The 26992-nt window shown below is 57.8% G+C and overlaps 2 protein-coding genes across 2 annotated transcripts in view; one reads left to right on the forward strand and one right to left on the reverse strand.

The window, feature by feature from the left end:
• LOC102384570 (ephrin type-A receptor 10-like) overlaps window positions 1-9108 on the forward strand; it is a gene marked incomplete at its 5' end in the record, with an annotated part of 32393 nt that extends 23285 nt beyond the window's left edge. Inside the window, 6 exons of the mRNA XM_025194889.1 lie at window positions 169-230; window positions 338-541; window positions 1492-1641; window positions 2372-2565; window positions 3019-3183; window positions 3665-9108. Of these exons, the coding sequence (XP_025050674.1) occupies window positions 169-230; window positions 338-541; window positions 1492-1641; window positions 2372-2565; window positions 3019-3183; window positions 3665-3779 (890 nt within the window). The remainder of the gene's footprint in view (window positions 1-168; window positions 231-337; window positions 542-1491; window positions 1642-2371; window positions 2566-3018; window positions 3184-3664) is intronic.
• Window positions 9109-20826: 11718 nt separating this feature from the next.
• CDCA8 (cell division cycle associated 8) lies at window positions 20827-26441 on the reverse strand. Its single transcript, XM_025194890.1, has 9 exons — window positions 26303-26441; window positions 26182-26222; window positions 25245-25320; window positions 24693-24829; window positions 23376-23452; window positions 22944-23042; window positions 21656-21782; window positions 21324-21410; window positions 20827-21000 (listed from the first exon to the last, which is right to left on the reverse strand). The coding sequence occupies exons 1-9, from the start codon at window positions 26439-26441 to the stop codon at window positions 20962-20964; spliced, it is 822 nt and encodes a 273-aa protein (XP_025050675.1). The 3' UTR covers window positions 20827-20961.
• Between the last annotated feature and the right edge of the window lie 551 nt (window positions 26442-26992).

A 26992-nucleotide genomic window follows, 5' to 3' on the forward strand; every position in this document is an offset into this window, starting at 1 on the left:
AGGCTCCACTTCCTTGCACTGACGACCTCCCCACCATCCATAGAGGCTCCCACAAAGGGCAGGCTGGGCTCAGCAAGTGCCCTGGTGCGAGATGCGAGTAGGAGGGTCATTGGCTGCCTGGTGCTTGGGAGTTTGCTCAAAGTAACCCCCTCTTCTGCCTCTGCCCAGGGAACACCATGATGACAGTGCTGGAGTACATGGGGAACGGGGTGCTGGATTCCTTCCTACGGGTGAGTGCATGCAGCCTGCCAGCCTGTCCCTTGCCCACTGGAGCGCTTGCTGGTGCCACGTAGAGCCAGGCTGACCCGTGCTGGGCCTCCTCCTTGCTGTCTTGCAGAAGCACGAGGGGCAGTTCACAGCCACGCAGCTGATGGGCATGCTGCACGGGATCGCCGCTGGCATGAAGTACCTGACGGAGATGGGCTATGTGCATCGGAGCCTGGCCGCCCACAAGGTGCTGGTGAACAGCAACCTGGTTTGCAAAATATCTGGCTTCCGGCAGCCACAGGAGGATAAGATGGAAACCATCTTCACCACCATGGTAAGCGGCAGGGTGGCAGAGCAGGGCATGGAGTGGGCGCTGCACCTTCCCCTGGGGAGGGAAGAAACCAGTGCACATTTGTTTTAACTGGAAAGCAATTAATTGGGCTTGTTTGGACATCCCGCAGCCAGTGGAAGTGAGCTGAAGCCATGAGATCATCATGTGACTCACAGCATTAATATTTAAGAGTCAACACTTTCCTCGAGCAGACGAACGCTTCTGGCTGTCGGAGCTCTGGCAGCACCAGGGTACAGAGGCGGCAGACTGCAGTGCCCGCAGCCCCCAGACCCCGTCTCTCCTCGGTGCGGGACTTGCAGGAGATGCTGGCGGGGAGGCAGCTTGGTAGAGACTCAGAGGAGGCAGTTTCTAGTCTCTGGAGCCAAACCTGGGGGGCACTCAGCAGCTCTGTCGTGCCAGCTCCTGCCAGGGTGGGCAGCCGTGGGAAAGGGAGGGGAGGAGAGGTAGTCCTTGTGCTCTGAGCCTGTATTGTACCTTGGCCTTTTCCCACACCAGGGATGGAAAGCTCATTAGCACTAATGAGTGGTGGGAGAGCCTGGGAGCAGCCCCAGAGACCCCACATTTGTCTCTGCAACTCCAGGAGCAAGGCATGAGGTCCTCCAGCCCCTCTGCCCCCTTCTCCCTGGCTGAGGGGGAAAAGCTGAGAGGAGCCTCTGAGCGCAGCCACGAGGCGCCAGCTCCTTGCAGGAGTGCGTGCCAGGAGTGAAGGGCAGGCTGCTCTCACCACTGCAACAGCATCTCCATTAAATATGGAGGCTGGTGTGCCATCAGCTCCTCCGGCAGAGTGAATATTTCAAGATGTGGCTCTGCCATCTCGCCTGGTACCTTATTCCATTTTTAATGGTGCGGGGGCCTGTGCTGTGCGTGGGGAGGTGTCGGGCAGAGACCATGGCAGGCGAGACCCTCCTTTTCTCCTGCCTTTCCCTTGGCAGGGAGGGAAGAGCCTCGTGCTGTGGTCGGCCCCCGAAGCCATCCAGTACCAGCACTTCAGCTCAGCCAGCGACGTGTGGAGCTTCGGCATCGTCATGTGGGAAGTGATGTCCTACGGAGAGAGGCCGTACTGGGATATGTCCAACCAGGATGTGAGTCGCTTCCCAGCCCCGGCCGCGAGCATGTGGCCTGTCGCTGCGTGGCTGTATGCAGCAGAGGCTGCGTGCATGGATTTTGGAGCATGTGTGTCATTGGCATGGAGCTGCATGAGCAGCCTGGGGGCTCTCTAGCGCCCAGCCATGTAGGGAGGATGCTTTTGACCTGTAATAGCTGTGGGTATGATGTAGGCCCATTGCTCTGAAAGCAGCAGCTGTTCAGACATCACTTAGCCCTGGGGAATTTTCTGTGGGCTGCTTTTATCAGTTTATTGGTGTCTGTGCCCCCCTGCCTAATGCGGGCTCTGGGTGGCTGTGAGAGGAAGAGACAAAATAAGTTATAAAAGCTGCTAACAGATGGACATAGGATACATAACCCACGCTTTTCCCCAAACGATATCCCAGCTTAGTCACACCTGCTAAATGCCTGCCCAAATAGGAAGCTGTTAAAGTACTTCCAGAGGTCCAGGCTGGGCAGGCCCCGAGGGTAAGGGAGCTCCATAGCTGAGGGGAAACTACCAAGAATGACCTTCCTTGTGTCTTTGCCTTGGCACATTGATGGTGCTTGCAGGCTGCTCTTGGCTGATGGCGCCTAAGGGAGAAAGCAGTCCCATTTAGGGCCTGATGGGTCAAAGCCAGCACCTTGAGTGGCACCTGTGCAGCCCTCGTGCTGTGTGCTCCTGATCAGGGTGCCTGTCTCTGACTTGCCCTTCCCCTGTGCTTGCAGGTGATAAAGGCCATCGAGGACGGGTTCCGGCTCCCAGCGCCAATGAACTGCCAGCCGCCCCTGCACCAGCTCATGCTGGACTGCTGGCAGAAGGACCGCAATCAGCGGCCCAGGTTCTCGCAGGTCCACAGCATCCTCAGCAAGATGGTGCAGAGCCCAGAGCCCCCCAAGTGCAACACCTCCACCTGCACCAGGTGAGCTCCCTCCTCCCCTGGGCCTTGGGGTGTGCAGTTCTTGGCCAGCAGCCTCATGGCATGTGCAGCTGGTCATGGTTTTACCCCGCCGCTCCCCTTCTCTCCAGTCGCGCATCCCCTTGCTGCTGCCCAGCTGCGTCTACCACCAACGGCAGAGGGATGGTGATTTGTTGCTAGGTCTCTTCTGACTGTTTCAGTGGTGGCAGAAGGCCTGAGCCATGCATGGCTGGAGCTGAGGTTGGCACCAGGCCCCTTGGTCTAGGCAGCTGCCACAGTGGGGGCCTGGATGGCTGGACTCCTGAGCAGCTTCCACGAGGCTCTCACCAGCCTGGCAGCAGCACTGCATTGAGGGGCATGTCTTAGCTTCATGTTGCTCTGCTTCGTACTGCCACGGGCACCAGCTGCCCCTGGCCTGGCTCTGCTCTAATGCCTGTGCTCTGTTTGTCCCTGCAGGACCCACAGCACCTCCATCCCCCTCACCGAACGCACTTTCTCAGCCTTCCCGTCTTTCAGCTCCGTGGGCGAGTGGCTGGAAGCCCCAGAGATGGGCCGCTACAAAGATAACTTTGCTGCCGCCGGCTACTGCTACCTGGAATCGGTGGCCAGAATGACAGTGCAGTAAGTGGAAAGGGTGCAGGGACAAACCCAAGCACTGTGGTGCAGTGTACGTGGGCCTGGCTTGGAGGTTGTCTTTGGGCATTGCTGAACAAGACCCAGAGGCATGCACAGGGCTTTGCCGTGCACCTCTCTGCCCCGGGTGGCAGAGGTTTGTGCTTCAAAGCGGGGAGCACGAAGCCTGTTGGTGTTGCCTGTGGCTGCCCTCGGCCTCTCGCCTAGTGTCAGATCAAGCTGCTATTAAGTGTTGATCCTTTTTGCAGCTAAGGGACAGACAGCAGAGCCCACAAAGGGACCTCTGGTCTTGTCACTGGGGCTCTCCATCCCCAAGCTGCAGCCTCCTTTGGCTTGGCTGCTGTGTGGGGCTCCTGGAAAGGAAATAGGGGACAGAGTTGTGCCTGTAGGACCTGCAGTGGGAGCCCGTGGCCCATCGCTTTACCTCCATGGCTCCCTACTCACCTCTGGCCTGGGGCTTGTCTTGCAGAGACGTCCTGAGCCTGGGCATCACAGCGCTGGAGCATCAGAAGACTCTACTGAGTGGCATCCAGACCCTGCGCGCCCAGGTGATCCAGATGCATGGCCGTGGCGTGCAGGTGTGAGGCTGGCCGGAACGCACGTGCTCTGAGCACCAGCCTCAAGCTCCCCGGGGAGGAGGATGTGGCCCCCAAACCGGACCGAATCCCTGACTGGACCGAGAGCAGCCGCACCAGCAGGATGCAAGGAGGTGCAGGGCTGCCGCTGGCCTGGTCCGTCCAGGCAGGCATGGGGCACCCGGGGCTTAGCACTTCCGGCCCTGGGGCAGTCTCGCATACCCACAGCAGCAGCCTCAGTGCCAGGCTTGATCACCTCTCCCTGTCCCCACTGCACTGAGTAGAACGAGAGTTGAGCTAGCGTGAGGCTGTTCCTGGCTGTGCCAGGGTGTCATGGTGGTCGGGCCCCGAGCACCGGGTCTGAATAGAGGGTTGACAGTGTTTCTGTCCTGAGGTTCAGCCAATTAAGTCCCCAGGGCAGCTCTTCTACAAACCAGCACGTTTCACTGCCCTGGGACATGGTGGGGCTTGGCACACACGAACAGCCTGGCATTGTGGAGGTGATGGGAGCTGTGCACTGTGCAAAGGAGCCAGGAGCCCTGCTCCCCCCGCCCTGCTGCACCCCTGCCTTCTCCAGCACCCCAGGCCCAGCTACATCCTTGGTCAACGCGTGGAGGGAAGGGTGACGTATGTCCCTAAGGTTCTTCTGACCAGGCGAGTTTCGGGGAGGAGAGAAAAGCCCTGATGGAAGTGGTCTCCCTGGGGGGCTGTCCTGGCAGGGCCCCCTTTGTGTCTACTTGGTTTGGTGGCTGCATCTCTGCAGGGCCCCGTGGGAGCTCAGCACAGGGGACAGGGTGATGCCCCTGCCACGGATAGGCCTGGTGTGCTGGGAGCAGTGGCCGTGGCAGCGTGGGCCCAGCCAAGCTAGACCTGGTGGCTGGCGGCTGCGCTCCAGCACCGATGCTGCTTTGCTCCCTCGTCTCCCCTCCCATGAGACCTGCCTCCCTTCCCATCCTCTTCCAGCCCACCACAGTGCTAGGGGCAGCACGTGAGCGAGTCAGGTGGGATAGCCTCAGTGCTGCTGGGTGCTTGTGCCACCTCTACCCCTTTGCAGCGGTGCTGGCTCCCGCAGGGCATGACTCCCACTCCCCAGACTCTGATGGGTGACAAGGCACCTGCACCCTCCAGCTTCAGCCCTTCCAGTGGTGCAGCTCTGAGCTCCGTAAACGCAGTGTTCAGCCCCACAGGGGAGACAGTGGAGCAAGCAGTGCAGGGCACGGGGGGCCCAAGCCTGGGCAGTGCTGCAAGGTCAGCCCCAGCTGAACGGATAGATTCCCCCAGCCACGAATAGCCGGCAAAGCCAGCTGGGCTGCTGTTGGGCCAGGCTGCCCGTGCTGGTTGCAGGCGAGTACCCCTTTCCACCCTGTCACGAGGGCTGCCTGGGCTGAGTGGTCTCACCTGGTAGATGTACCAAAATAAAGCACAGCAGGAGGCCTGGGCTCTCCATCACCAGTCAGTGCTCCTGGGAGCTGGAGAGAGGAGGCGCGTGGGAGCGTGGCTCTGTGGTGCCGGAAGCTGGGCTGTGCTGGGCCTTCGGCAGTGGAGGGCACCCGTGCTGCCGGCATTTGCGTTACTGACAGTCTGAGGTCATTGCCATGGTGATGCCACTTGAATAGTTGCCCAGACTGTTAATTCTGGGGCAGCGGCGGGGCCTGGGCATCAGCATCGTCTCCATGAACCACGGGGCTCTTGGAGGCCTTGTCAGGGAGCCCACTCACAGCACTTCTATTTTAGCTGCAAATAGTCGCTCCGCTGCTGCAGCCTTTGCACACGGGAGCTGGCGCAGACCCCGCATCACAAATGGCATCTGCTTCCTCATCCAGGTTTCCTGGAAGCGAGTTAATTAACTGATCTAAGTGGGTGTGCAGAGTTCCACGGGCCTTTCATTAGCGGCTGTAAGTAAGACACGTGAATTATTGATGACGGAAGGCAAAGATTTGCAAAGGGAATGCGTGCGGGAGCAGGTGCTGCCAGCGCAGGCAGGAAGCGTCCGCGTTCCTGGTGGGCTCCACCATGGAGAGAGGACTCTAGAGCGAACTTGAATGAGGGGTCTCGGCTCCTGACGTGCCCGAGAGCGCGGCACAGAATGGAGCCCCTGCATGGACCCTTCTGCTCCGGCAGAGCCGAGGCAACAAGGAGGCAGTGCTGGTGTCTTGATTTCTCTCGTTGATCTGGTGACCTTTGCAGAGCCAGGTATTTTGGAGGAAGGCGCCATGTGTGTAGCAGGGTTTGATCAAAGGGGTTTGGTCCACACGTGACTGCCCTGGTCTCTCTTTTGGCTTAGCTGTTTCAGACCAGATCCAGCAGTGCCGAGCACCCCTGGATCTGTTTGCAGGAGTTAGTGTCACTTAGGGTCACAGTGGTTTAGATTGTGCTCTCAGGTCGCGACTGGGTCTCGGGCCTGCTCGTAGTCTCTTGTGACCTGGGACACTGCTGACACTCCCGGGGGACTGGGCAGGCATGCTTTCCCGCTCCAGCGGCTCAGAGGGGCAGGCTGGTTTTGAGAGAGCATCCTCCTTCCCTTGCCAGTTTCTGGGCCGAGTAAACCCAGGAGAACTCGAGGCAGCACAGCACAAGCCGTGTGCCGCGCTCACGATCAGCTCTCCGCTCCCCACGGAGAATCGAACCTGCCATTTGAGCTACAGATGCATGGAGCAAGCTAGACCGACACGCTTGCAGCTCACCTGCTGGCAGAGGGCTCTGGCGAGCTCCCTCCTCCCCCTGGCCATGCCGTCAGGGGACAACAACATTCCCCAGCGTCACCTGGTTCGTTTTTAAAAGGAAACCTTTGTTTTCCGGGCCCCTCGGAGGGTCTGCACCCCGCGAGTTCACCCCCAGGCAAGCATTAAAATCACCGACTGAACCTTCGTTTGCTAGAAATGCCAGATCCTGAGGATCAAGTGCAATTTGTATGCTCCTTGTGTTTACCCTGTACTAGAGAGGCAGGCTATTAGAGTCCTGCCGGCAGGAAGCTGAACCAACTTGATTCCTGGTCGTTTCATCTGGGATGAAGCTGTCCTTGGCTTCTCTGCTTTTTGTCCTCTCTGCTGCATCCCTGTGCTCAGGGCTGTGCCAGCCTCCCTGCGCAGATGCTTGCTAGGTCGTTGCGTCTGGTTCTGGGGGTCAGCGCTTGAACAAGGGGCGTTAAAAACCCAGAGAAGAGCTGAGAGAGTGGCCCCGGGCCTGGGAACAAGCCTGCAGCAGGCATCTAAAGAGCTCAACTTGCTCATTGCCAAAAATGCAAGCAGGCGACGCACCTCCCCGCATCTGTAGTCCCTACAAGGGGGAAGATGCTGTTGGAGGGTCTCCGCTAGCAAACAAGGGCACAGCCGCAGCCCCCGGCTGGAAACGAGTCAGGCCTGGGCCTTCCTGCACAATTCTGCAACGTGCAGAATTAATGTGGCATGAATATGACCCTCATCCCCTTTGGGCCATGTCAGGCCTTTTCACCCCAGGCTGCAGACAGCTCGCTTTCTGCCAGAGCCAATTACCAGGGTTGTTTTCAACCATTTCTCCAAGTGTTTCACCCGCTAGCTTCATCTTCCCAACCCTCTCCTCCGTTCGTCGTGCAACTGCAGCCTCCGCTCGGGTTGTGTTTCCAGCTGAGCGCAGAGCGAGCCTGGGGGTTTGGTTACCTTCTCGGCTGGTGCTTGCGCAGGGCTCGGCTGCGGTCCTTTGGGAAGGCCGTTGCCCTTCTCATTCTTCCCGACTACAGAAACGGGGCAGCTTCGTCTTCCTCCTTCCTCTCCAGAAGAGACTAGGGCAAAGTGCCCATCGGGGAGCACTGCCCTGACCCCTCCAGTCCTCCCTAATTGGGTTCCCTCATCAAGGCAGCAGAGGACAAGATGAATGGAGCAAGCTCCAGGCTGCAGTTATGTGTTTAATATTAACTCACATCCCATTAGCAACTAATCCTTGGGGAAGCGTCGAATGCCTTCTAATTAAATTAGACTGCAGCAGTGCTCTTCAGCTGCTCCACCACGGGAGCCTTTCCAAATGGGTTTCTTCCCTGCCCGCGTGACCTTTGACACAGCGAAAACCAGCGTCCCCCTCTCAGCACCAGAGACCCCGCGAGCCCGCTGGCCGCGATAAGGGTTTAATGGTCTTGCTGCGGCACAGGCGCCAGCTTTTCATAGGGGCATTAGCATTATCTGATGTGGCTGGAGGAGAGTGAAGAGCCTTTTTTCTTGGTAATCTGCAGGCTTTGCTGGCACTAATAAATGCAATTACAACAGGATTAGATTGTAGATGCTTGTGCATCCTGTTGGCAGGGCACGAAGGAGTGGGACAGGAACGTGAGCGGGTTGGAGACTACAGGCAGGTAGGAGCAGGCCATCCAAACAAGGGAGGCTCTTGGGCCAGGGACATCCCTTCATTTGCCCCCGAGTGCAATCCAGCACCTGGGTTCATTTGCCTTTCGAGACAAGGCTGCAGCCCAGCCCTGGAGCAGCCAAACACCGTGGCCCCGCTCCCTGGGCACCGGTCCCCTGCAGCGGAGCATGTACATCGGGACTTGGCGGTGCTGCGTTGGTTTAAATCGTCCTTGCCCATCCAGCCCTGGCTGCATATCTCCAGGCATGGAAGGGCAGCTCTCCGACAGTCGGTTCCCCGGCTTTGCAGTATCCACCTGGCTCCATGAGCAGGAATCCACCTGCATGGGCTTCTCTCCTGATGCCTCCCCTGTGCCGGACGGAGCTGCCTGGAGCAGCTCCCGGCCCTACCCGGGCCCTTGGGGCCGGCACAAACTCACCTGCCAGGCAAAGTGCAAGTTTCATTCTGGCATCTCCCAGCTCCGGGGAACTGCTGCTAGGCCGGGGGGGTTTCCAGCAGGCCAAGTCCCATCCCACGAACCAGAGCCGGGGCCCAGGAGAAGAGAGCATGCAGCCTGGACCACGCTTGGAAGGGCTGAGCCTCAGAGAGATGCCCAGTACCGATCGGTCTCCGTCGGCTGACTCGCCAGGACAGCTAGCAGGCGTGTGAACGTGTGGTGTGCTCCTTCGTCCGCCCCAGGAAAAACCAGAATCAGGTTGGTTCAGCTCTTTCTGCTTTTTTGATATCCATTATTCCCCTGTTATATAGTGTAAATACAGACTTGAAAAGGTAATATATATTTTTATAAGTTTTGAACAAATGTACTGTACGATGGCAAGGGGCACTGTGTACGTTTCTCTGTCTAACGTCTATTTGGATGTGTCCGGGGAATGACCGGTGTTTGGGACTCATCCCAGCCGTGCTGCTGACGAGGCTAAGAATCGAGCTCTACCGGCCTTTTTTTTCTCTTTGTTAACTTTGTATTGACGGAGCCGTGTGTGCAAGTTGCAATAAAGAGAAACCCAAATGCCGGCCGTGCCGTGACTCGTCTGTGGGTTTATTTCAGGTGTGCCAGCGCAAAGCGCCAATTAGCGAGGGTAGCAATTATCTGTCTATTAGTTGGTGAAACTCTGGCGATGTGCGAAATAACGCATTCATGATTTATGAAGCAGCACAGGCTGACTCGAGAGCCTCCAGGTCCTGCAGAAGTGGCGGCTATGGCAGGCCTCAGCCCGTGGCAGGGTTTCACGTCGTTCCCGTGTCTCCGCGGTGCCCGCGGCGTGTGGCGCTGCCGGCCTGTCCAGGGGCTCGGGGAGCCCGTTGCACTCGTCTGCGGAGCGTGCAACCTTGGAGCCAGTGGCAAGGCCATTTCCCCCTGTCAAGACAGGTGCAAATTGTCAGTCTGCTACGAACGCTGCTCCCTGCGCGTGGCGGGAGCTGGGCTGGGGGGCAGCTGCCGGGTAGAGTTAGGCTCTGTCGAGTTACTGTGCTGATGGCATGTAATTAATTGTTTAATTGAGTCAATGAAAGCGGTGTATGGCCAGCATGTTAACTACAAGCTTGGCACAGAGGCAGCGATGCTTGGGATGATTCGCTGCAGCTCTTCCTCCGGCCCCGTTTTTCCCCCTCTTCTCCTGGTCGCTGCCACAGGACAGGGGAAGAGGTGCCTTTTGCACGTCCTGGCAGCGGTGAGAGCTGCTAGGTGCCAGCGGCAGGGGTGAGGTCGGTGCAATGCCCTCGTGTCCCGTCCAGCTGAGCGGAGCCGGCCCCTTCCCTCTCCCCCCTGCTGACCCATGAGGACCCCAGGGCTCCAGGCACCAAACCCTTTGCAGGGGGTTGCAGCTGGGAGAGGCAGGGCGCTGCCTGGGGGAGGCTGTACGTGGCTGGGGGGGTCCAGGTGCAGCCCCCCACCCTGCAGGGCCTGGCCTGCATGCACCGTGGCTGGGGCGGGGAGGGGGAGCCCCTCCATCCCTGGGTGAGCTGCAGCCCTCCCCGCCCCTCCGAGCTGCTGGAAAAGGAGCCATTAATAATCGTGGCTCTTCCAATCGTGGCTCTGCCCCAAAGAAACGCGTCTCCTCCGGCTGCTGGCGGTGGCTCGCGGGGATAAGTGCGAAATCATTAGCAGCTGCCTGCGCGCCAGCCGGGGAAAGTCGGGCTGAAAGGCGAGCGGCGCTGGCATCGCCCCGGGCCCCTGCGTCCGGTTCTGGGGCGGGGAAGGCGACGTAAGACCTGCAGCGAGAAGGGGTGCATCCCGCTCAGCCCCTCTTGCAGGGAGGCGGGAGCCCCCGGGCTGTCCCCCAGCCGGCAGGGCGGGCCGGGGGCTCGCGCTCGGACCAGCATGGCCCACGGCCGTGTCCCAGCCTGGCTCGAGGCCTCCGATCCGCTGTTCCCCGCGCTCCCTGGGGCTGTCCTCGCCTTGCGCTCTCTGCTGTCCTGCTGCTGGTCTTCATTCGGGGCTGCCCAGACACAGCTGCCTTGTGAAAGGCTGGAGGTTGCCAGCGGGCAGACTCGGCCCTCCCCACACCCCGCAGGACTGGGGGAGAAGGGACCAGCGCCCCCATTTTATAGAGGGGGAAACTGAGCTACAGGCTGCACTTGGCTTCGGCACCGTCCTTCGCTGGAGTCTGCTCATCCGCCTCGGGAACGCGGCCGTGCGTGGCACGGTCTGCTGCGAGAGGGCACGCCTGGGCGGCTGGGAAAGGGCCTCGACCTTCCAGCATCCGCAGAGCCGGGCCGGGAGAGCCGCCGGCCGCGGGAGCCGGACGAGAGCAACGAGCCCACAAAAGGCGCGGACCAGGTTGGAGCACCCGGGAGCAGGCCGGGCTGTGATGGATGTCATGCCCGGCAGGCAGCGGCAGCGTGGGACTCGCCCAAGGCCACACGGCCGTGCAGTAGCAGGCCTGGCACGACGCCGTGTTGTCCCGAGCTGGGCTCGCGGCACCAGCAGGACCGGTGCCCCCGTGGGCAGGGGATGGCCTGGACTGCACGGTCCCCTGCCGCAAAGCAGGGATGCTCCCCGCTGCCTACCGCTCCCAGGCCAGGCTGGGCAGGGGTCTGGTCCGCAGGGGACGGCCAGGGGAGGAGGAGAAGACGCCTGAGGCATGTTAATGAGCGCCAGGGCCTGGAGGGAAGGCAGCATTTAAATAGGAACCACGGCTAATTATCAGGAGGCGCTGGCGCCATCGATCATCGTAATCAGCCATTTGTCAATTCGAGTGTCACGGCGACACAGGCCTCTTTCCTCTCCGTATTAATCTCTCGGCATCTGCATAGTAATGAAGCCGGCGCTGCGTGCCCTGGAGCTCGGCAAATGTCCCAGCGCCCGCCGCCCCGTTGCTCCAGATGCGCCAGCTGGGAACTGCTGCCCTCTCCGGCCGAGTTCAGGGCATCCCGGAGAAGCAGGGCTGGAAGGGAGCGCGCATCTAGTCCAAGCTCTGCCTGAGGCAGGATCTGCCCCGTGCAAACCAGCCCAGACAAACCTGCAATGCTGCAACTGAGCAAAGCTAGTCCCCCACGCCACCAGACCTGCCACGGCCTGGCCTGGGACACCTCCCCATCCGTCTGTGGGCTGCCGAGCTGTGCCTGGCTCTGCGGAGGGGCAGCCTCTGCCACAGGACCAGCCCCGAGGTGCTGCGTTGGCCACACCGTCGTGCCCCTGCTCTGCTCTGCGAGTGTTGCGGGGGGGTGGGGGCGTGCGTACGCACGTGTGTGTGTCTGCATGCATGCATGCATGCTTGTGTGTGCACATGGGCATACATGTGCGTGCACGTTCGTATGCGTGCATACACGTGCATGCGCATATGTGGCTGCGTGCATGCGTGTTTGTGTGGATGCATGTGTGTCTGCAAGTTTGTATGAATGTATGCACGTGTGTATATGTGTATGTGTGCACACGTGGCTGCATGCATGCGTGTTTGTGTGGATGCATGTGTGTCTGCAAATTTGTGTGTGAATGTATGCATGTGTGTATATGTGTATGTGCACACGTGTGTGTATCTGCATGCGTGCATGTTTACATGTGCTTGTGTGTGTGTATGCATGATGTGTCTGGGGCGTGAGGCACGTCCGGGCTCCAGGCAGCCTCAGGCACCTTGTGGCTGACTCCCGACCGCTGCCAGTGAAACCATCTGCCAACAGCTCGAGAGGCCTCGGCGGCTCCAGAGCTATTTAACGGCACAATTAGGGATGCGCGTGCCCTCGTGATGGCTCTCGGGTGACAGGTGCTTGCGGCGGCAGACAAAGGCAGGCCGTTATCACCACCGCCGCAGGCGGGCGGCTGGGCCGAGAGTCCCGCGCGGCCTGGCGGGCTCGTGCCCCTTGCCAGCACGCGGCTGCGGTGGGTGGGGGGCAGCGATCGGTGCGGCCTGGACCCGTCCCAGCTGCCAGGAGCGGGCCTGGCCCCGGGTGGGCACAGCAGGACGCCAGCGCTGCCGCGGGGGAGACACAGGCACGGCTCGTTATGGATGGGGTTTAATAAAGCAAGACTTATTACCACATCCTCTCAGTCCCGAGTCCTTCAAAGCGGTGGCTCATTTATAGGACGTGCGTAATTAAAGCACCATTGGCACGCGCCCCTGATTTATGAGCCGGCCTCGGTCCAGCAGCCGCGGGGCCACGACGACCTTCGCCGGGCAAAGCAGCTGCGCGAGGCGCCGTCGAGCAGGCATGGTCCTGCAGCAAGGGGCAAGGAAGGAGCTGCCACGCGGGGCTGGGGCAGCATGGTGACCCCTGCCTCCTCCGTCCCTTCAGCCCCGACGTGGGCGCCGGGCTCCAGCTGGGTGACGCTTGCTCCAGCTCTCTGCAGAGGCCCTTTCTGTTCGCAGGCCATGCCTACCGGAGACACGGGGTCCTTGGGCACTTCCCGTGTGCCCCTCGAGGGCCGGAGCACAGCCTGGACGGTCCCCCGGCCGGTCCGGCGCGCTCAGCCCTGACCCCGCGGGAGCTGCCACTGAGACGGCCCCTCGCCGCCCGCAAGGCCACGTTCTTCCCCGTGCCCAGCGCCGGCGAGACGCAGCACGAGCTGGGTGGGACGGAGAGGCCCCGGTCCCGTATTTCACAGCCGCCGAGGGAGCGGCGTCCCGTCTCAGGGGTTTTATACTGTTAAATATTTTTAAGCGGACTCCATTACACCTCCGGAGGAGAGCGAGATTAATGGAGCCATGAAAACGCCTGCCGAGAGATTTAGGTGCGCTGGGGACCCTGGCAGGCGCCGCTCTGAATAAATAGCCACCGCAGCCCGTAAATACAGCCTTCCTGGGGTGCGCGGTATGGAAAGTGGCCGTAGCGCACGGCTCCTGAGAAGAAGGGCCGAGGGCACCCGCACCGCCTCGCCTCGCACTGCTGCAGCACGGCCGGGCGATGCAGCCCTCGCAGGGCAGGTGCAAACCAGGACAGCAGCTGGCACGGGGGGAGATGCGCTGCGTGGTCCCCGCAGCGGGGCCCTGGAGCAGTGACCGTCACGCCGGCTTTGTGGTCATGCATGTGCACAGAGCCAGCGATGACCGCTGCCCTCCCGCTCCCCGTGGCAGCAGACGCCGTGCGGTCTGGATGCGAAGGCTTGCTCTCCCGGGCTGCAGCCTCTCACCCCAGCAAAGGGAGGGGGTGGCTGCGGCCGGAGCCGGCTCTCCGGAGGGCTGGCGTGGCCATGGCCTGGCTCCTCTGAGACACTTTTCCCAGGTGCATTTTGCTCGGCTCCTAACCCCGGGCAAGCTTAAAGAGCCTGCACTGGTGGCGTGCGCGTGCTCCATGTGCACAGGTGTGCAATACAGGGCTCCACGGGGCCAGCTGTGGTGCTCATTTAGGGCTGCCATGCGCTTGCCCCTCCACGAATGCAGCCAGGACCAGACCCATCTCCCACCAGAGCCCGGAGCCTAGGGGGTCTCGAGGCAAGGTCCGGTGCCCAGCTGGGTTCGGGCCCTTCTCATGGCAATGGCGCGCATGTTCACGCCAACGAAGAGCGTGGAAGCAGCACGACCCCCGTGCTGCAGGCCGAAGCCTCGTGCTGCCGAAAGCACGTGCACTGGATTGAAACCATTACGGGGACAAGGGACCAGACCCGGGTCCAGCTGGCCAGCACCGTCCTGGGGTCCCTTTCCTGCCATGCCCCCCCGCTGGGAAGTGGCCGCCCGGAGCGGGGGCAAAACCCCTCCCTGCCACTGCTGTCGTTTGCAGCTGGTTCACGATCGCCGCAGTGATTTTCCCCGGTGAGATGGATGGTGCGGGCTCCCCGAGCACGCTCTGGGAATAACAACATCTCAATAACTCTGATTTAGCAGGCGCCGTGCTGGGAGATGAACTAGCGCGAGGCAGATAAGAGACGGCCCTTTCAGTCATCTGAAGCACCTCGCGCTGCTCCCCAGCGTCTCCGGCACCCGAGCCACGTCCGCAGCCCTCCTCGCTGACGGCTTTGGAGGCCTCTGCCCCAAGAGATGAGAGGAAGAGGCCCACCCTCCGCCGGCCGGCCGCTCCGGTGCCACGGCTCAGCGAGGCGTTCAGCTTGCCACGTTGGCTCCAGTCCCCGGCAAAGGGTCTGTGGGCACCTGTTTGCAAGACAGCGCCAAGATGCATTCACGGTGCTGCTGGCGAGGCTGGGGTGGACCTCCGGCCTCCCGTTCGTTTTCAGATATCAGCTCCGAGCGTCACGGCAGAAAGCAGCTGCCTTGTCTCGGGGACGTGGAGGCGCCAACTGTCGCATCAGGCGGCGTCAGAGAGCGACACGGCATCGTGAACCCAGCTCTCTTCTTGCAGCTGACCCGCCAGCGGCAACGTCCCCTCTGCCACACGACGGCCGTTGGGAGCAAATGACTTTGCCAGCAGCTTCCAAGGGTGGATGTTTGTACTGACTCGCTCCGAGGTGGACAGGAAGGGAAAGACCCGGCTCTGTCCACGCACACCGCGCGCCAAGGGGATCGGCTGCTTTTACCCTGGGGCCCCGGCATCCTCCTAGAGTCACAGACCTCAGGGGTCACGTCCAGGCCGACCCCCTCGCCAACAGGGCCATCCCCAACTCCATCCTCCCCGCCAGCCTGAATCCTGCCAGCCAGGCCTGTGGGGCTTGCAGGCGTGCTGGCTGCTGCCCACGGTCTCCCTGGGGCCGTCGCTTGGTCTTCACTTGAATCATCGAACCCAGGGAAATGCCAGGAGCAGAGAGACTGGGAAAGAGGATCCTGGCACTCGAACCCTCCATTGCAGCTGCCAGGCAGAGCCCGGCGCTTTATAAACCATCCTTTAAGTGGGAGAGTAAATTGTGCAAGGTATTTTAACCATGAACGAAGAGCTAAATGAGGCTTTAGTGCATCCCACCATTACTGTCTCCTTTAAAACAGGATAATTAACGGGGAGAGAGCACAATGAACAATTTAACAGTCGGCGTGTGCGGAGTGAGCGTTTCCAACGGCAATTTGTTTTTCAGCAATCCCGACCCAACGCAGCCAGTGCAAAATCAGGCCTGGAAAGCGGCACGGCTCTACCGAAGGCCCCCCAGAGAGAACGACCTGCCGTTCCCCAGCCGGAGCAAATTGCAGCTGCTGAGAGCGCTCCGCGAGCTCTGGCCAGCACCCGGCATTGCCCACGTCATTAAGGAGGATGGGAGCGGAGGGGAAGGGTGCTAGCATCTCCCTCTCTGGCGGGGCTGGGGGGCACGGCGAGGAGGGCTCTGCAACCGGAGGGTGGGCGAACGCCAGCTTCGAGCGGGAGCTCAGGAGGCTTTGGCGTGGGGCTGTGGATGCAGATGGGCTCAGTCAGACCCAGAGATGGAGCGTTTTTGGGGGCTCTCCAGGAGCTTCCCCCTCTGGGTACCAGATGGGGACGTGGGGCCGCCCAGCCCCTGGGCAGAGGCGAACAGGCCGCAGGCGGCGGGCGCGAGGTGTGTCCTGGCAGCGTGGTGGGAAGGAGCTCGGACAAGGCTCTGCACGCGGCGGTGTCGGGGCTGCACCGGCCGGGAGACCCCGTGCGCACCGAGAGGCCTGGCCTGGCTTCTGCAGGAGCGCGAGGAGCAGGATGAAGACGTGCAAGCAGATGGCCGTGCCCGGGTCGGCGGTGGGCGGGTGGGAGATGGTCTCCTTGCGCCAGGAGCACGCGGAGCCGGTTGGGATGGCGGGGACAGCAGCCAAGCCTGCCGTCTGCACGGCCAGCAAGGCTCAGGCGCCAGCCGGCCCCGCTTCAGGCCGCGGTCGCTCCTTGGCACGCTGGGCACCGTGGCCTGGCAGATGGCACGGAGCTGCTGCCTTGCCCCTTGCAGCGGGCACTGGCCTTTCGTGGGAGCATGATCTGGGGGCCAAGCTGCCCACCCCTCCCTCCATCCATGGATGCGTGCACCGGCTGCCAATTCCCGACAGACCCGCTGTGCCGAGCGCCTTGCGCCACGCGAGGCCTCTGCAGGTGGGACGGGGCTCTCCCATGCACACGGGGAGCCTCATCTTTGGGGTGCCCAGCCAGAGGCGTCTCCAGCGGGGGCCTGCTTGAGCCCCCTGCGTGCCTCGCTGCTTGGGGAGCGCTGGCCCCAGCCCCTGCAGCGCCTCCGTGCAGCACAGCCCTCGCAAGCCGATGCGTTGCCTCAAGGGCAGGTTTTGGGTGCTTGGCAATGGGGGGAGCACGATGCCACCCCGCTCGTGGCAGCGCGCTGAGGAAGGGGGTTTGAAGCAGGCATAAATAATTGAAAATGATATTGTGGCTGATCTCACTCCATTACTTTTAATAGAAATGACTCTGCGGCGGGCTGCACTGTTGCACTGATAACCTGCAGAAATAGGGAGCTGCGTCACAGCTCATTCACAGGATGGATGAGGTATGAAATGAGCTCCATGGTGGATAAACGCCTTGCAGATACGCCGGCGAGCGTGTTTATTCTGGAGGCTGAGCGGATAGCCGGCAATTTGCAGCTCCTGGCCTGTGGCCCAAAAGCAAAGGGCCAAGTGCAATTGCTCTTTGGATAACGTGCGCGTGGCTGGCTGAATAATGTGGAAACAGCTGGAGAGCAGGAGCCTGGACAGGACGCTAAGGGCGAAGGGCTGCTCTCCGGGAAGGGGCAGCCTCTTCGAGCGGTCAGCGGCGGGGCACGCTGGTGGGCTGGGAGCGGAGCACAGGTGTCTCGCCGGTCCGGGCTAGCACTGGATGTTGTACGCTCCCTCCTGGGGAACGCAGCGGGGCGGCTCTTGCTTTGAAGAGAGCTGCTGTTTGCTGGCTAGATTTGGTCTCCGCTCACGAGGCGTTTTGCTGCCTTTGGAGCAGCTGCAGGGCCCGCGGCCGCTTCGCTGCTAAGCTTTGCCGCGTGGGGACCGAGCAGAGAGGAAGCTGCCTCCCCAGGGAGCAGGGACGGGCAAAGGGGGTGTTTTGGGGAACAGAAGAGCACAACGGGGCTGAGGCGCCTCTGGTTGCTGGACCTGGCGAGAGGCTCGGGGCTGCCACCTGTGAGCCTGGTGTCCCGCAAACATCCCTGCTCTCCACGACGAGCACCTTGGCTTCTGCGGCAAGGTGACGGGCCCAGCTGCGGGTCCTGGCTTCTCGCGGTGGCTCCGACTGCCCCCTGCCCTGCAGGGAGATAGGCTCCAGGCCTGGTGCAAAGACGGGACTTCGAAGCAGCGAGCACCTGATACGAGCAGGCACGAGACCTCCCGGAGAGCAGCTCCCGCCTTCCGGAGACTGTCAGTGAAAAGCCCGAGGCCTGCAGCCGCCTGGCAGACAGGCACGAAGAGCACGGCGCCTCCAAGCCCAGCCGCCCGGCCCGTGCCCGGCAGCCGTGCTGACAGGTGCCGCCTGCCGCCTACAGCGCTGGCTGCAATTAGCAGCAGAGCCTCCCCCGGCCCTTCCACGCGAGCGACGCCGGACAAGGACAAATGGCTTCGGCCCCAGCCACCTGCCTCGCGCCCCAGCAGCCAGACGCAGACGCAGATGCAGCTCCCCTCTGCTCCGGAGCCCGACTGGGAGGCCGGTCCTGGCCTGGGAGCTGCAGGCAGAGCGGGGTCATGCCCACCCCGGCTGCTGCTCCCAGCTGCCCCCTTCCAGCCACCCGAACGCTGCGGCAGTGCAGGCTCGTTAAAGCTGTCTGCGCTAGCGATGCTAAAGTGGAGCCTGGCGCGGGGGGAGGGAGAAGGAAGGGGGGCTGCACATCTCTCGGCTGCTCGTTACACGCGCCGACACTTCCCGAGAGAGCGCGCGTGCCTGGAATGACAGCCGCGATGCAGTGCGGTGCCAGCCCTGCCCCAGGTACAGCTGGGGGACGAGGGCCCTGCCGGGATCCAGCCATGGCGAGGCCAGGGAGGAGGTGTTCATGCACCTGTGGGGGCCCAGGCAGAGGCTGAGCCCTGCTGCAGAGGAAGGCACGAGCCCCTCCAGCCTCTGCCCGTCTGACCAGGAGGCGACGCTCCTTCCAGCTCCTCCAGTGCGACTGGGCTGAGCCGGAGCGGAGGGTAAAACCTCTCGAGCCAGGTCCGAGTCCAGTCAACGCCCGACATCCAGCGCTGCAGAGGAATCCGCCCCGACAGCTGTGGGAGGGGGGAAAATATGCCCTCCTCCCAAGCCCAGACAGCTGGGAGAAGCAGCCCGCTCCACTCCACGCAACGACCTGGGCCCCGCAAGCATCAGCCCAGAGCCAGACCCTGGGAGAAGCCTCAGAGCCGTGCCCCGTCCTGTCGGAGCCCAGCTGATGACCCCCCCCAGGCCAAGGGGCTCAACCTGCCCCTCTCCCAGGACGCCCCTCCACAGGCCTCGCTGGGGTTCAGTAAGTCAGGGAGAGACGCTGCGTGGAGCCGAGCGAGCAATTATTGGAGGGGAGTTGGCGCCAGATCGGTCCCGAGTCGGGTGCCCCGGGGGCGAGGGGGAACCATCCTGGGCTCCAGCCTGCAGCAGAGGCTCCGGGCCAGCTCAGCACTGCCCTCGGGACACCAGCGCACAGGAATACAAGGAGGCTGGGTGTTCCCACTGGACATGCTTGACGCATGCGGAGAAATGGTGGAACCAAGCGCTTACAGCCAGCTTCGGGCTCAGATGTGCCCCCCACACTAACAGGCTAGAACCGCAGCTCAGCTCTAACCCAGCTACGGCTTACGCCCACGGGCAGGAGCCAGTAGCGTTCAGCAAAGCCAAGTGAAACCGAAACAGTCCCGTCCCGAGGCTTAAACAGTTATCGGAGGGTGCCACCTGCCGCCCAGACCGAGGGAAACGGCCCAAACTCAAGCCACACGATTCTTGTCTGGACTGACCACACGGCCCGGCTCATGGTGCCGTTTCTGTACTGACGGTTGGCGTTAACGTTACTGTTTGCCCACGTCACATTTTGAGGACAGCCCTGTAGTTAAAACAGGCGTTCCAGTGCAGCCTAGAGACAATTCATTGCTGGCCTGAGGTAGAGAAAAAAAAACTGTACTGGGCTGTGCACATCCTTTCATCACATCTGTTGAAGCCAGCTCAGGCTCACAAAAACTCACGTTATGCACCTCTGATGCTGTTGGTCTGTAAGGTACAAATCTACCCTGCCTTCTGGCTGCAGTAGAAAAGTCAGCTTGCACTACGACATTCACTTATCTTTCAGTTTAAGACTGAGATTGTCTTACTGGAGCAGAAAGGGGGTTTGCAATGGCATTTCATACATGGGAGGATTGTCATATGCGAATTAGAAAGCAAACGTCTATGAAAGGATAGGTGACTTCTGACTCCCTTTTTATACATACTGTTGGGTCAGGTGATAAGACTGCTCTGAGCAGCCATGCAGCTTAGAGGCAGGGATCTCACCGACTGCACCGCTGCCACACAACCGTAGTGCACGGTATTCACTTGGATTAGCACACTAGACTGTAAGCAGATGTGTCTGCTGCATCTAGTTCTCTCAGAGGTAGAAGCAGCAGTGAGCAGGGACATTGTCATAGATCGCTCTCTCTCAAGAAGAGATTGAATCTGCTATTAACTGGCACTTCTCCAAAGTGGAGTTTTGAACACTGACAGGGTGACAGTTAATTTCATTTTTCCTTTAAGTGAACTCATGGGCCCTTGTCGCTATGTTGCTTTCAGCAGGGAAGAGAACAAGGGATGTGAAGCAGAGGGGGGTGAGGAAAGAGTTTCAAATGCAAACTAATCCCATGGAAACGGGATTTTGTGATTTCACTGAAAGTTGTTTGCAAGCCCTTCCTACAAACATCTCCATTCGCATCAGAGAAAAGGATGACTCTTCACACGGCCCCACGAGGATCACGACTGCACAGCTGCACTTTAAAACTCCTTGACTGCGGGTTTCGGATCACAGGGTGAATCTTGCAGTTACCCTTAGAGCAATGACATGGGGAGTTTTCCCATACACCACTGGCTGCAGCCTGGAAAACAGGACTCCAGCTACAGCCATTGCTCCAAGGACACGGACTGTTTTATGCCTCCACCAATTTCTGGCGGCTTCACACGCTGAACTATAAGACTTTGCTCTCGCTGATCATCTGCAATATCATCACTTCCCGGCTGTTCACGGGAGAGCAGACACCACCCCCTTAAGCCCAGAGGCCTTGCCAGGTAAGAAGAGCAATTCAGTAGTGCTGCTGCTCTCTTTGACCATAGCTCTTATATTTGGCTGAGAAGTCACACGACAGCCAGCGTCCCTTATTGATCAAGCCCCTGTAGGATAATAGAACAGCTGTACCCACCTCACGTGTCCTTCTGCAGTCCCTGGACAAAGAAAGAGAAGCCGAGAAATAGCTCTCATCAAAAATGAGAAACTTTTTTATTACTTATAAAAAAAAGAGGTAAGTCATGTACTCGGAGTGCATGACAGCAGAAGTTAAAAACAGGTTTTCTACCTGCGTAAGCAGGTGGAAGGGGAAAAATCAATATATAGAATCTGTAGTCCTCGATTTGTCATCTCTGATTTACGCGAGAGATGAAAAATCCAAAGTCAAAATCTTTAGATCTTTGTACTGCCACATACTTGTGCAAGGCGAACCTAGAGAGACACACAGAGAGGTTAACAAATGCTGCTGGGAAAGGATGGATGCTGCTGCATGGCAAAAGCAGAAGGCCCATTTACCCCTGAGAATTAAGGACCTGAACATTAACAGGCACTCTTGTGCACGTGCACACACTATTCAGCCAAAAAGACTGGCTGTTGCACAAAACCTGGTTTAGCCCATGGGCCAGGAGTCAGATGGACCCAAGGAGGGAAGCATTTAAGGACAAAGATCCTGTAAGAGACACAGACAGGCCACAACCCTGCCGGGCACCACTGCTGAGGGGCTATAATTCACAGCTGAAGGGGTACAGACTTACCGATAAGTTCTTCATAACTCCCAGTGCCTCCGGATTCAGTTGATGAAGATTCCTTTTGGTCAGCTCACTGGCTGTAAAACGGAGAGCCTGTGCCAAAAAGATCACAAGTCTCCGTTAGTTTGCGACAGGTCACAACAGCTATGGCATGCTATGCTTCCACCCACGTCTGGAGAGCAAAGAAAAAAAGGAAGCGGATGGCTTTTAGGACATGTGGCAGGCCATCACAGTAATGGGGGAAGAAACGTGCTGCTCTGTGGACCGGGAGCAGCATTTTGTACGCTGCAAAATCCACTCCACTAGTTCCTTCTGTTTTCAGCAGCCTGCTAGTTTACCTCTCCTCCTCTGAGGGGGACTGTTATGATGACATCGTTGGCGTTGGCAAGAGGGCTGCCGTTTTTGGAGACGATGAAAACCGGTTCGTTTACTGCGGGGGTGCGCAGGCCTGGCGTCTTGAAAATTCTGAAAGACAGTCCAAAACGTATGGCTGAATAAATCCACTACAGCCAATGAAAAAGATCAGAAATGAGGTTTGCAGGCGGAGATTTCAAGCAACTCATTCCTGGAGAAAACAGACCGAAGGGAGTGGGGGGCGGGGGAAGAAAAGAAAAAAAACTGGCGTAAATTGAAGTGTCAAACCAGTACAGAACTTGGCAGAAACCAGCTGTCGTGGCAGAGAGCAGCAATTATTCTAAGATGCAATTTAGCTACAATCATTTCTCATCCACCTGGACTCATGACATGCACTAGAAGGGCCTGCCAGGAGCCTAGCCTTCGTTTTAGGACATCTACGTTCTCAGTGACCACATATTTCCTTTACAAGAGTATGAAATACACACTTGAGATTTGAGTAACAGGAGGAGGCAGCTTGCTGCATAAGGCCCTTCGAGAAGAAAGGCATTATATCATATAAGGATTTACCTTATCCCCTTTTCCTAGTTATGACACTTTGGAACACACCAAATTTGTTTTGCTTAAACGTGGGTCTGCGCAGGTAACTTGCATTCTCTGGCCCAAATTAAACCGTTCTAGGCTCTCCATGTCAATTCCTGATCTATACCAAGGACTGCGGAAAGAAGCAGGAGGTATCATTTGAGCCAATGGTCTGGGAAGACCTGAACATGTTGAGCAGAAGTTCAGACAAGTAGGAGAAAGGAAAGGGTGGGGGGAGGGTGCCGAAGGGGGAGAGGAATCATCACCTTGCCCACTGTAAAGTATAAGCCTGAACATAGCAGAGTGTGGGAGTTATGAAGTCTCCATTTTTAATTCTTACCCCTGGGTACGGACTCCCCCTGACACTAGTCAAATAAGCTCACTTCTTTGGCTCCAGGATCCCACCCCGTTCTGCAAAGTGCAGACAGTACTGCAGTACGAGCCCTTATGGGAGTGGGGGGGGGAGATCATGGAGCCTAGCACTGCAATACTGGTATATGCTAATTGCTCTATTATATCAAGGGATCTGAAGTCGCTGCTGCAGAGTAGTGTTGCCCAAGAGCAACAAATTGATGCATATAGAAGCAGGTGGGACAGGACTGTGCAGAACAGATAGCAAGGCAATCTTTCACAGCAGGTATGAAAAAAAAAAGAGGGGTAAATAGTTCTGCTGATAAAATGGACATTCACCTGGAATCAAACCTGGAAAGGACCGCAGAGGTACTGCCCTGCGTGCAGGCATCCAATGCTCGGCCAACAGCTGGAGTGGAATAATTACTTTTGCTTGTCCTGTGCAAGAGGTGACATTAGTGAGGAAATGCTCCTTTGAAGAGTGATCGTTTTGCAGGTTTTAGAGGCCTGAATGATGGAGGTCTTTGGAAAAACAAAGGGCCCTCTGCCTCCCAACACAGGAGCCAGAAGATAATGAAAGCTTTGCAAATACAAAGAGAAGTACTTCACCACCCAGGAGACTGTGCTCCAAGGAACGCCTCCACTTGCTACTCCCAGGGCATGGCACATCTGTGCCAGCCGCATCAGCCCCTGCTCCTTCCCACCTGCCAGTGCACTGGCAACAGGACCTTCTGGTCTCTCCTCCCCCTACCAACAGTACTCCCTTGTTACCGTTTATTAGCAGCTTTTACTTTCGCTGAAGGACACCTTCTGCTCCTAGATGGAGGCCTTTTGGCTGCTGCCTTTGCCTGAAACATGAGCCAGTGAATTATTTACTATTTTGGGACCTAGCCACAATTCATGGAAGTATAGAAGAATAGGGCTGGAAGGACCTCCTCTTCCAAGCGTCACCATAACTAAACCAACTTTGACAGCGAGAGCTAAAAAAAACAAACTCACGGGGTGCGTCTACACGAGATGCTTTACTGTGGAGCTGACCAATTAGCCCCGCAGTAAAGCGTCAGCGTTTACACATGCGGTGCTATTAGGCCAGAGTAAATTAAAACGAACTCTGCTGTAGGACAGTACTGCCCAAAACAAGTACTACCCTACGGTGGAGTTCAGTCTGCTGCAACACGCGTGCAGAAGCTGACCTGGCTGGCTGGGGCATGAGGGTGTTTCAGTGCAGGGGCTGCCTGCCAGCTAGCCCCACTGGAGCACCCTTGTGCTCCAGCCAGCTCCTCTGCAGCACGTTGAGTTGGGGGGGAGTAGCCCCGGGCTGGCAGGCTGACCCCCCGGACTCTCTGCCAGCTGGGGCTGCTCCACCCTGGTTCAAAGTGCTGCGGCCCCAGGCGCTCATGCAAACATGGTGCCTGGGAGTAATAAGCTCCAGTGCAAACGGTGCTGCAGTTTATTGCTCTGCCCCAATTGCACGTGTAGACGCCTACTGTCCCCTTCTCAGCCAGGGAAACTGTAAAAAGAGACATTTCCCCGTAGAGGCTTTATCATAGCCTAGAGCTAAGACGTGGAGAATCTCAACATTAGGGCTTGTATTTTGATCTTTGCTAAAGGCGCTTGCACCCTGCATAAGCCTGAACATTGTAACCGAGAGAAGAAACAGGCTACAAAATGTTTCCCTGCATTGTCAAAACTTAATGAGTACTAGGTATCACCTATTTCAAGTTACCCTGAGGCTGGTTCTGTGTTTGCTTTCCCAAACAAACTAGGACAGCTGACTGCAGACAGCATTGTCAGTTGCACAAGGAAAAAAAAAAGAGTCTCTCAAATGTTACTAATACAACAGAGAACATTTTCACAGACATGCTTTAAAATCCCATCCTGGAAAGACCTATAGCTTACCGATTCCATATTTTTGCAAAATAAAAAAAGCTCCGTGCAGTGTCACAAGTGGAAGTGGGCGTTTGTTATTTAAGCAGAACAGGGGTATTCTGTTGTGAGCAGTACTAGGCAAGTCTACAAGCATTATCCCAATCACTATTCAGTGCTTTTTTGACTGGGCTTTTGCCAAAATAAAAATCAGCCGCTTACCTTTTCAGTCCTTGGCTGGGTATTTTCAGACTTTGGCTCTTCAAGGGCTTGGCTCTCCTGCCTGCTTTTCTTTGAAGCAGGGAGCAAACAGAACTCGGTTTCTTCAAAAGCTCCAATGTCTTTTTTGGATTTTCCAGCTAGAAAGAAAAGAAAAACGTCCATATTAGACGGAGGTGCGTTTGCATGTAAATCAACGGCAATTCAAATGACTAATGATTCTTCTTCACTGAGCTGTTCATTTGTGGACATTTTGGGGGGCAGTTATTGAGAACATTGTAGAAGGACAGATGGGATTTCAGAAGGAAAGATGGCATATCGAAGGCTCAGATAAGTGCAGAGAATGCTTCTGAAAGATATAGCAAACCTAAGAAGAGACTCCCCAGATATAAAACCACCACATCATCTGGAAATACAGTGTCTTTTCATCCTAGTTTGGGCAGTGAATCAGAGGTGAAATACAGCTAATAAGACCAGTAAGCAAAAGCGCAGTCACGCAGCCCGTGCGTCTGACCGCACACAGGACCACCTAACAACCCTTACAAACAAACTGACCTTTCTTGATCGTTTTGAAAGGCGTCTGGATGACTTTTGCTGTTATTTTGTTTATTTCTGATATTTCCACATCTGCCTAAAACCAGAAAGAAATCACAACCAGAGATATGTTATTGCTGAAACCAAATGCACTCATACTTTTAATAGTTTACAAGACTACAGCATAAATCCCAAATTGCTTTTAAAACAAAGGTTCATCTGGGTTTCTTGGCACTTGGCTGTATTCATGTACGGGGCTTTTACAGCATGTTAGGAAAGACAGCAGCTGGCAGGACCTGCCTGCTATCTAGTCCCAGAGCTTTATTTCAGCTTTCCCAGTCACCCGCCTCATGCCAACCCAAGCCCAAACTGGAGTGTTTTTTGGACTGTATAAGTATATGATCTCTGGTGGCTCAATGGCAGAGACCAGAGACTGCTCGGCCCTCTGTCTGGGCGCACTGCTGATACACAGGCTGGGAAAAAAAGGCTTCCCGTAAAGCAAGATTACTAAAAAAGAAATGAAGACATCAGGTAATATGGACGCTAAGGGAGAGATCTCAGAACACTGCCTTTCCTGGTCCTCTTTGAAAAGGTCAATGGTTTTATTAAACCCACCGTTTAATAAACCCTCTACTTGAGCTAGTGCCAACTTTTGGAAACATAAGGATTGGTGGCTGACAAGAGGCGACCTGCAACACGCCCTTAGGACACGGGTGGGTGTCTTGCCAAAATGCTTACTGCGTTTTGGCAAGCCATCGAGGGCCGCATGACAAGCAGCCAGGGGCAGACAACTATTCATTTTCTAAATTTTTTAGAGGCCCCGCGGGCTGGATAACACGTCCTGGCGGGCTGCATTTTGCCAACCCCTGCCTTAGGATAACCGAGCACGTCAGATGCAGCAAATGTCTTCCGAGGGGTTTGCATTAAGTGAAAACAGTGAGGCAAGTTTCCTGCTTACCGTTGCTGCCTCTTCTAGGGCTTTTTTACTTCCTCCTTTAGCTAGAAAGAGAACATTTATCTTCATAAATAGGTGAACTAGAGACATTTGCGCCGGATGCTAGTTAAATATTAAAGCATACGTTTTAAAAGCAAGCAACACGCAGCCGAAGAGGAAGAGGGCCGGCAGGCACGGAGCAGCCTACGGCACAAACCGCAACGCCCCGGCCTCGCAGTTTCCCGTCGAGGCGATTCAGGAAGGATGCCCTGGCTGGAGAACATGGGGACGAGAAGACGACGTGATTTTTCACTGCTTCGCCCCAATGCCAGCCTTCACCGACCGGCACGTTTAAGGCAGCCAAAAGCCAACGCATTTTGGAACAAGAAGCATTTAGGTGAAAATCAAAACGAACGATCCCGTGCGACACAGCAAGATCTCACGCGTGCTGCGGCACAGGAGACCACGCCGTACGCGGGAGGCCTTAATTTAGCCCCACGTTACGTGTCAGTATTCGGGTATCCAGCTCGTAGCTGGATTGGTCCCGAAAAAAAAAGAAATCGGGGCTCACGGTAGAGATGATCTCTCTCATTAGACCAACTAGATTAAAAAAAATAAATCTTTAATCGCAGCTTTCGGGCGCAAACGCCCTCCAAACCCGGAAACTTGCAATTAAAGATGGGTTTTTTGCAAAACCCGTGCTGGTCTAAGGAAAGAGATCACCGCTACCAGGAGCCTGGGCTACGCGCCCGCCGACGCCATCCGCCCCCCACGGCCCCGGCCCCGGCCCGCGCCCTACCGCAGCAGCCGAGCCAGTTCATCTCTCGCAGCGCGA

Source organism: Alligator sinensis, unplaced genomic scaffold, assembly GCF_000455745.1.
Source record: "Alligator sinensis unplaced genomic scaffold, ASM45574v1 scaffold1577_1, whole genome shotgun sequence".
NCBI lineage: Eukaryota > Metazoa > Chordata > Crocodylia > Alligatoridae > Alligator > Alligator sinensis.